The sequence below is a fragment of the Electrophorus electricus genome, chromosome 11 (assembly GCF_013358815.1).
Source record: "Electrophorus electricus isolate fEleEle1 chromosome 11, fEleEle1.pri, whole genome shotgun sequence".
Taxonomy (NCBI): Eukaryota; Metazoa; Chordata; class Actinopteri; order Gymnotiformes; family Gymnotidae; genus Electrophorus; species Electrophorus electricus.
The window spans coordinates 17,677,227-17,687,226 of NC_049545.1; the positions used below are offsets into that span (position 1 = coordinate 17,677,227).

General features: G+C 44.1%; 1 protein-coding gene across 8 annotated transcripts in view; it reads left to right on the forward strand.

Moving 5' to 3' along the window:
* The first annotated feature begins 1,936 nt into the window (after positions 1 to 1,936).
* The window catches only part of actn1 (actinin, alpha 1), a 27,147-nt gene continuing 19,083 nt past the window's right edge, over positions 1,937 to 10,000 (forward strand). For 5 of the 8 annotated variants that reach the window (XM_027005767.2, XM_027005769.2, XM_027005771.2 and 2 more), the window contains exon 1: positions 1,937 to 2,321. In XM_027005767.2, coding sequence (XP_026861568.2) covers positions 2,211 to 2,321 — 111 coding nt within the window. In that variant the 5' untranslated portion in view covers positions 1,937 to 2,210. The remainder of the gene's footprint in view (positions 2,322 to 10,000) is intronic. The other 3 variants (XM_027005766.2, XM_027005768.2, XM_027005770.2) reach the window with 1 other exon arrangement.

Sequence of the window (10,000 nt, forward strand, 5' to 3'; positions counted from 1 at the left end):
TGGAAGTTTGTCCATGTAAGGAAGTGCGCTCCAAAATTTGTGCGCGCGCGCGTGTGTGCGACAGAGAGGTCAGGATACACTCTTCCTCTTCCTCGGCATAAGCGCCTATCCGGTGCAATGGAGGTTTTGCCTTACAAGGCAGAGTCACTTTCCCGCGGAGCGAGCTGCTTACACGACACGGCGCGGCCTGCGCGCTGCCTTCGCGGTTATACACAACCTTGTTCGGACTTCAGAGACGGCGGCGGAAACAGGGAAAACAGAAAGGGAACAGCGAGGGTTTAAACCGATGCCATGCGGGCGGTAACGTGAGCTAGCCGCAAGAACTCTGGCAGCAGACCGGTGTGACGTGAACCCCCGCCCTGCATAACAGATAATATAACCGTTAACGTCACGCGGCAAATTAACAATTGTATATGCATATTTAGCCTATATAATATATTCTTATTCTGTTTGTACACGCATTATTACGTTGGCTGCATCTTATAAGCGCACTTTACATCTTAAGTGTTGAAGTGTTTTTTTTTTTTTTTTTAAACTATGTTATTTGCTGACAGTGGTCCAATCACTAAAAAGTCCCCACCGGTTCCATGGTCAGAAATCGACCTTTAATGACGAGCTGCAATGCAGCAGATGGGTTATACACTGTAACTGTACACCTACATGCGTAACAGGCTATAGTGGCATCTGTAATAAACCGACTGCTGAGAAATAACAAATATATAAATATATAAAGAGATTAAATAAGCAGTATTTCATCATTCGTAATCGTTTAAATTGTATAGGGTAATTTCGATATATTTATCGTTTATATTATTTTATGTTTAACTAACTCATTTAAATTAAAAACAGTATTTGGTGTTTGTGAGTTATACCCTTTGGTACGTTTTTTGCGATCGACAGAGTAATGATACCATACATTGGAGACCAATGTTCAATAACGCATGCATTTGGTGGTCATTTCACATAAATCTAACAAGTATGTATTTATAAGCTTGTCCCATAAAACCTGACGTGACAGTCCCAACTGTCTGGAAGAACTCGTATTTAAATGTATTTTGGGTCTAATAGTTTTAAAGCTGAATCTAATATTGAGAATAATATGTTTTTGGAATGGACAGGCTAATGGGTTTAACTTTGTCGTATAACTTCATCCCTGCTACAGCGCAAGCACCTCTTTTCTTAAATGAAGAACTGACACCAGAGCAGCTGAGCGCGACATAATACACGCGTAAGGGTGTGGTCACCAGGTGCACGGCGCTCGCGTAAGGGTGTGGTCACCAGCTGCACTGCGCTTTAAAAACCTAAAGGCTGGCACCGTATGTACTAACGTCTGTACTAAGGGCTTTCATTTGTATGACATTCCTTAGTCAGTGATGTTTGAATTTAACCAGATAAACAAGTTTCCCAGTCGCAATCCCATAGGATCCCGCTGATTTAAACTCGGCATCTAGTTGTGAAGCCACTACTAAGTTCAGCCTTATGACTTGTAGTTAAGTGAAAAAACTAGGGGCATATAAACCTCAATTCAGTTAAGTAAAACTCACCGGCTCAATAAGCATTACGGTAAAACCGAGGTTTTCATAGGTAAATCAGGCGTAACATAAGGTCTGGTCCAGACTGCAACCTTGTCAAGCGACACTTGGTCTCGCTACCCGACACTAAGCGTTTATCAGAGCAGTCCGCGCCGTTCAGTGTGATTATTGGTATCTCTAAAATTATTTAAACCCGCGTGCCCATCCAAACCTTTGGAATGATCGATCAACCCACAGCCAATCCTTCATCATAGGTTAAATCCTTTAACTGCAATACAGATTAGCCAATAGCAGTTGACTATTGAATACAAGGCGGGATCTAGGAGTTAGCGCAACAGCCAATTAAGTGACAGATCTCGTCACCCCCCCCCCCCCCACCCCACCAGAACCCCACCCCCAGTCACCCCTTAAAGCGAAGTTTCTGCCACCGTTGCTCACGTTGGAGGTCCTGCCTACTTGCACTCTGGCTCGCGGAATCAGAACAGAAAAGAAGCGGAGGCAAAGACTCCACGCGAGTGGACGGAGTGTGAGCGGGGCAGGACAAGCAAGTCAGCGACAGGCCGAGCGTTCGTCGCTCCGTTAGTTCCGACCGCCGCGTCTTAAGTGCGCACGAGTGTTACTGCGCCGCATTAGCGCAGGAGAGAACGGAGGCTAGTGAGAGGGACTCGCGGTACCAGTATGGAGCATCATCATCTTTATGACGGTGGAGAAAACGACTACATGCAGCAGGAGGACGACTGGGACCGGGATCTCCTTCTTGATCCCGCCTGGGAGAAACAACAGCGCAAGGTAAAGCAAGCTTAACGAAACGCTTCTGACGGGTAGCGGCTTTAACCGCGTCGGAATGGTGCAGTTTGCACTGCCAATGCTAGTTGCATACACGATGCGGTCAGTGCTTTCGGGTCGCATACGGGCTGTCAGTAGAAGTGCGCTTCGGGATCGAGCGCCTTTGCCAAAACGTTGGCTGTTCTGTCACAAGTTTGGTCCTATAAGTCCTATAAGCTCACTTCTGCGCAGTATGACTCCCCAGGCCCTGCACTGAAACTCTCTGCGGTCCATTTATTGCGATGTCAGGACACTGTTTCTATGACAGCCTCTGACAGTTAGATCGGTTATCTCGTGCTTATCATCCGTCAGTTTGAGCTCATTTAGTATTGCCCTTCCCTCGCCGGGCAATTAAACCGGTTCCACGTACGCCCGTCTCCACGCGCAACAGATGCCAGCTGCATCTTGTTTCTGGTGGCGGGGATGCTGCTCGTTGCCCCGCTCGAGCGCTGTATCATATACAGTATCATATACAGCGCTGGGTGCTGATGTACGGAGAATCTCAGTAAGATGAAAACACGAGCCGATTTTACGACAACAGCGCAGACGTTGCGTCGCACTTAGTACTTGGCGTTGGAATTAGCGGCTTTTTTTTTCTTTTTTTAAAAACTACAGTTGATGCTCTTAACGAAACTAACCGTTACTAACTGTAGTTTTTATCAGGGCGGAAAAACTCAATGCGAAATCACATGACGGCCGCAGTGAGTTGTCCCTGCAAGTCCACTGAGTAGCCTCACGTCAAGAAAGTATTTGGAGTATGACTGCGAAATTTGCTCCCACACTTTTCCTCCTCTTAGAAAAGTACGGGAAGGGAAAAAAAAGAAAAAGCGTTCTGGAATCCGCGAGCGCGCTGCGGTTAGGGCTGGGCTTCACGCGATCGAGCCTGCCCAAAAATGGTAATAACAGACCCCGCGCGCTGCTCTTGGAAAACTTTACCCCCTTTTCCTTTTTTTCCAATCTGTGGAAAGCTTCGGTCTCTAGTTTCCCCAATTATGTCATCGGTAGACAGCTACCGAGAGGAAAGGCGCTCGCCCAGGTATGCGAGGGCAGAGATCGAAAGGGAAGATGCCCGGCACTCAGCGGTGCTCTGTGCTTTCTCTGCAAAGCGCATTTAGCTGCATTAACTATTAATTTCAGAACTTTAAAGATTTCACTCACTAGTTCTTTGGGTTTTTGTTGATGTATGTGAAGTTTGTTGTAAAGTGAGAGGGAGCTCGAGGATGGAATGAGCTAGACCAAAATAGACCCTGACACAGCTCTAAGGTGTTTTCTGTGGATATTCTTCTCACTTTGACTCTGCCATTCCTGGAGGGTTACTGTTAAAAACTGCTCTCTGACCTGAACACGTGTGTGTGCACACACCAAAAGGGGCATTGCTGTTTTACAGGAAATAGGAAGGTGCGGTGCTAAGATGTTTAGCTACCAGTTTTCATGTAGAAATATTTTACTTTTCTTTATTTTTTATAGACTGTGGTGATGCAGACAATATTCCAAGTGTCCTAAATGTGACTTTATTGGATTGACATATACACACACACACACACACACACACACACACACACACACACACACACACACACACACACACACAGTTGCAGAACCAGGCCTTCTGCCCAATTAACACCCTCTGTGAATCTGTATGATTGTGTATGCGTGTATGAAAGAATAAATAGATTATTGTTCAACAGAAATGTCAGTGAGGAAAGGTCCTTTTGCCTAGCAAGCTCACAAAAACACACACACAACGCACGCACATGCTCATACACACATACACACTCTCTCACACACACACACACACACACACACTACATAAAAAATGCACCATAGAAAGATTAAATTCATGTAAAATTGAAACTGAATTGTTTACCTTCTATGCGCATGCACATGTGCTTGTGTCTATGTGTTTACCTCTGTGTGTGTGTGTGTGCACGAGCGAGTCTAAACTTGACTCAGGAGAACAACAGCATACCTTATCATCATATCACAGCCCATGTTAACGGCCAGTCCTTCTGCCAAGGGCCAGGCTTTAGTGTGTGTGTGTGTTTGTGTGTGTGATGACACTATGATGATGCTATAAGGCTCTATGTTTGGGAAGAGTGCACATGTGTGTCAGAGAGACAGTCATACTGGAGGAGAGACAAAGAGAGATTACTCCCACACACACACACACACACACACACACACACACACACACACACACACACACACACACACACACACACACACACACACACACCTCTCTCCTCTATACCTCTCTCTGTCTACCCCCTAGACTTCTCCCTTAACACCCAGTTCAATGTTTTTCTCTGTCTCTACATCTCTATCTCTCTCTTTGTGCTTCCTTCACTTCCTCCCTCTCTCTCTCTCTCTCTCTCTCTCTCTCTCTCTCTCTCTCTCTCTCTCTCTCTCTCTCTCTGTCTGTCTGTCTCTCTCTCTCAGTAGGCAATATTAGCTGTGCTGTCCAGGCTTGCCCTTATGAGGATAGGCAGGGTACCTAAGACACCTTAAACCTCCCTGCATACTTCTGCCTCCCACTTCCCCCCTCTATCTCTCTCTCTCTCTCTCTCTCTCTCTCTCTCTCTCTCACTCTCTCTCTCTCTCTCTCCCCCTCTCTCATAATCATACGCCAAACCCCAAACACTCCGAGTGTATCTATAGAGTGTAGACTGTATCAGGAAGGTGTGCCTGATGTGTGTATCAGTGTGTATGTTTATTAGTATAGGGTCTAGGATATGTTGATGTTACTCTTGGATCTGTACAGAAAACAGGGCCTCACTTGAACTACATTTGTCTCTCATACTGTTAATTACGTATTTGCACACACACACACACACACACACACAGCATGACTAATGCATTTACACTCTCTTTCACTCTCTCTCAGGGTAAGCTGATTCTATCTTACACCCCCACCCCGCTTGGTCCCCAGAGATGGTTTTGCCCATGGATGGCTAGCGCTGAGTGTAAGATGGCCTGAAAGCCCCTCTCTGTGTGTGTTTTTTTTTTTCCAGAGCGTCGTGGTGGTGACCCCGACATATTGCACTCTTCACGTATACAGATGGAGATAATAACATGCACAGCCCACATGTCGTCTGCCAAGCTGTATTGGTAGCTCTGTTGTTTACAGTCGCATGTGTAAACGGGCAAACTCCGAAACCCTAATATGTTACCCTCAAAAGCTCTCAGGACAAAATGCATGTGATATCAGAAAGCAGACATTACACAGACTTCAAAAATGGTATTAAAATGTTACAGGCTGTTCTTGACTGAAGGGATTATTGGTTTATTGGCTGAAGTTCAGTATAACTGGAGTTCAATACAGCCCTCAAGTAGTTTCATCCCAGTTTGATCCCAGTTTGATTCCAGTTTGATCCTCTGGTTCTGGATAAAAGTGTACTGAATATTTCCTACATTTAGCCCTGTTTCTTCTGACTTTTAAACCATCATATTGCCACATATCAAAGCGTGTAAAAGCTGAGCTCACCTGAGGTGCGTGTGTGTGGGGAGAGAGGCATTAGAGGGCGGGGCCTGGTGGGCGGGGCATTAGGGGGAGGGGTCATCTGTTAATGCTGCGATGCAGGGACAGGACAGTGATTATGATGATGTGAATCAATCAAAATGACCAGGAAGTACTATCTCTTCACCTCTTTCTTACATGTGTTTAAACACTCCATGTATGTTAAAGTGAGCCTGTTTCTACCTTACATTAATATGCATTTTTGGTGATTGATAATGTGATTGTGTTAAGACAATCGTTCCACCCTCGGGTTTCTGGTGTACTGGCTGGATACGGAAGGGTACACATTAACTAGGTTGGTACTGACAGACTGAACTAGTTCAATATAAAACTCCTTATTCAGCTGGGGCCTTTCAATCATTAAGTCATAAATAAATAAATGCAATATAAGGAACAGATACAATATTAGAGTAACAAAATATCAGTAAAATAGTATGTTATGTGTGAGTTTGAATGTTTGTGTCAGAGTGGAGATGTAACTGGTATATTGTGCGTGCGTGCGTGCGTGCGTGCGTGCGTGTGTGTGTGTGTGGGGCGTACAGCATGTGCAGTGCTGTATTTTAGCATGCTCGGAGTTTGACTGTTGACCCTGCTACTTCCTGTGCATTGTGGAATTCTCTCTCGCTCTTATCTCTATACTTGCGGCTCTTTTATTTAGCTGCATTAAATGTCCCAGAGTTCTCCACATTTCCCTTCAGCAGTTTGTTTTAACCTAGTTCCCCTCCTCGCTGTCTCAACCCCGCCTGCTCACACAAAGAGGACTGTGTGCTGTGGCTCCGCCCTGAGGGACCGCCCCGCCTTCTAAGAGCCACTTCTGTTTGATGAGTCAAATGAGTAAACAGGTTATACTTATCTCATTTAAATTCAGAGTGTCAATGCAAATAGTAGAAGGGAGGGGAGAGGCTGCCTATCAGGCAGCACGCTCACCTCAGTCTGCCTGTCAGGAAGGAGAGATTTAATATACTCATCAGGGTCTTTAACACTTAGATGCTTTGACATGCAGTCATACCAACAAAAGTATCTTGAACAGAACTGAATTGGAAAGGGAGACCGTTTTATAGAGTAGCAGAGCTCTATCAGTTGCAAAAGCTCTCTGGCCAGCGTTTGCTCTCATACCTTAGTCTCACACACCTGCCCGCCCCTACACCTGTTGCACACCTGCCATTGCTACACACCTCCTCCACACAGACACCTGATTCTCACACACCTGTCCCCTACACACACGCACGCGCACACACACACATACGCCTGAGTCTCACACACCTCCTCCACACACACACCTGAATCTCACACACCCACCCTCACACACACCTCCTTCACACACACACACACACATCACTCTCATACGACTGCCCCTCACACACACCTCCTCCACAAATACCTCACTCTCACACGCCTGCCTCACACACACATAACTCTCAAATAACTGACCCCCCTCACACACACACACACACACACACACACACACACACACACACACACACACACACACATACCCCAGTCTCACACACCTGCCTCTCACACAAATGCCCAAGACACAACTGATTCATACACCACCCCCACTTCCTCTACACACACGCACACGCACACGCACACATGCACACGCACACACACTTTCAACCACCTGACAGCAGAGTTGACTCTTTGTGAGGTAGCTTATACAGACAGCCTGTATTCAGGAGGCAGACAGATGTACTCATGAAGATAGAGACTGTAATGATGGATTGTGTGTGTGAAATTGGTTATGGGCACATGGAAGACTCATAGGTCAGAGGTCATCCAGCACATCCTGCTTGAAGAGGAGAGAGCCAGACAAACCAAACAGACACATACAAACACACAGGCAAAATAAATCCACACATATATTCACCATATATATATATTTACTCTCTCCTGCAGGGCTAATATGATTTGCACAGAAACACACACACTTAGTTAAGAGCTACCACATTGAGTGGGTCAGACAAGAACTTTCCTTAAGGGAACACAGCGTCAGCATATGTAGGCATGATAAGCATTTGTGTGTCAATTGCTATTTAGTTGTTTGTGTATGTTTGTGTGTGTGTGTGTGTGTGTGTGTGTGTGTGTAAGTCTTTGCACTCAATATATCAGCTGTGCAAATGGTTACCCTAGCCCTAGACATAAATATATCTAAGGGGGTATGGCCTAATAAAAGGTACTTTGGGGAGGTACTTTTTAAAATCTAGAACACTAGATTGCACAGCCAATCACTGCCTCAGCTCACTTCTGTAGTGAGACACTCCAGATGCAGACAGGAGTGTTGAAAGGCTTTAGCCGGAATCCAGGCTATGTGATAAAGCTCAGAGTTACACGGCCAAGCAGCACAATAATGTAACCCCTGCTGACATGGAAGATGAGGAATTTTTATCACTTCATATCATGTTTTGGTTATGACAATGATCCAGTTTTTATTGTTTGTCTTATCAATAATTTTAATCGACATTTTAGACAATATGAATGGACAGTTTTGTGAAAAAGAACCCCTCCTCTGTCTGTCTGTCTGTCTGTCTGTCTACCTGTCTGCTTCACTTCATCAAGGTCTGTCTGAGTGAAGGGAATTTAGAGAAAGTGAATGAGGGACAAAATTCAGAATGGTATACTACTACTACTACTACTACTACTACTACTACTACTACTACTACTACTAATAATAATAATATAATAATAATAATAATAATAATAATAATAATAATATATTCTATAAATATAATATAATCTATTAAATTGTGTATACTCAATACTAAATTGTATTGAGTTCCCTTGTGCATATTTGTGTGTGTGTGTGTGTGTGTGTTTGCTGTCATGCTGTAGTATTTTAAAGAAGGTTACACATTATGTGTGCACATAATCATGAAAAACACTCTGAACAAGTGTAAGAGTGTTGTTAAATCATGATGTATTTGTAGTTATTAACTCTCAAACACGGGCTGACGGAGCAAATGTCATTGATTCATCAGAAAGCTCATCAGTGATCAGAAACACCTGTGATTGGCCCATCTGCTCAGAGTTCATATCACAACGCTCTATCAGGATGTTCTATGAATGTTCTATGAATGTTCTATGAATGTTCTATGAATGTTCAATGAATGTTCTATGAATGTTCTATGAATGTTCTATGAATGTTTTATGAATGTACTCAGATGGCTCAGAGTGCCTGAACTCCTCCCATGTTATAATCATAAAGAAGGGAAGAGAGAGAGAGTGTGTGTGTGGGTATGTGAATATAGACTATTTTGGGATTTATTGTGTGTGTATCATTTTTTGTGGGTTTGTTGTGTGTTTGTCTGTCAGCTGAGAGAATTGCAGTGTTGTGTACTGTGTGGGCTGGTATGTGGTTTTCTGTCAAACCAGTGGGTTGCTGTTGTTTGTCCTGTTGTGTTGTGGTGTTATACAGAGGGATGGTATGGAACACATTATCCTTCGCACTAAATACCTATCACTCAAATGACCATAGAATTTATACACTGTTCCAGAGGTGAGGGGTGTGTGTGTGTGTGTGTGTGTGTGTGTGTGTGTGTGGTCACTGATTACTTTATGAATGTGCTCCTTTTCTACACTGATCTCACTTCCCTGTTTACTGCTTTACTGTGTGTGTGTGTGTGTGTGTGTGTGTGTGTATGTGTGTGTGTGCGTGAGTATTAGTTCACTTTCATAGTCATAAGACAATGTGTGTGATGAAACTGTGATGAAAACTATTTTTTTCACATCAGGTTTCTGTTAAAGTGGAGTTTTACGCCTTGTTTTGGATGATATGGCTGTTTGTTCTTAGAGTGTTGTTGCATGTCATAAACAATAATGAATTTGTCTGGTTTATGACATCTGGTTTGTGTTGAGAATGAAGAGTTACTTGTGTATTTTCTTCAGAAAATGGCAAGTTTCCATTGTGACTTCACTCTCACCTAATTCCCCTCTGAAAGCCGTAGTCATAGTTGTTATTGAAGATGTTAACAGCAGGAGAACAAAGACCTCCTCTCCCAGTTAGTCAGCATTACTGTTTATTGCTTTCACTTTCCTATGTGGTATTTGAAACTGGCAGCTGGATCGTACTAACAGAGCTGTGTGTGTGTGTGTGTGTGTGTGTGTGTGTGTGTGTGTGTCTGAAGGA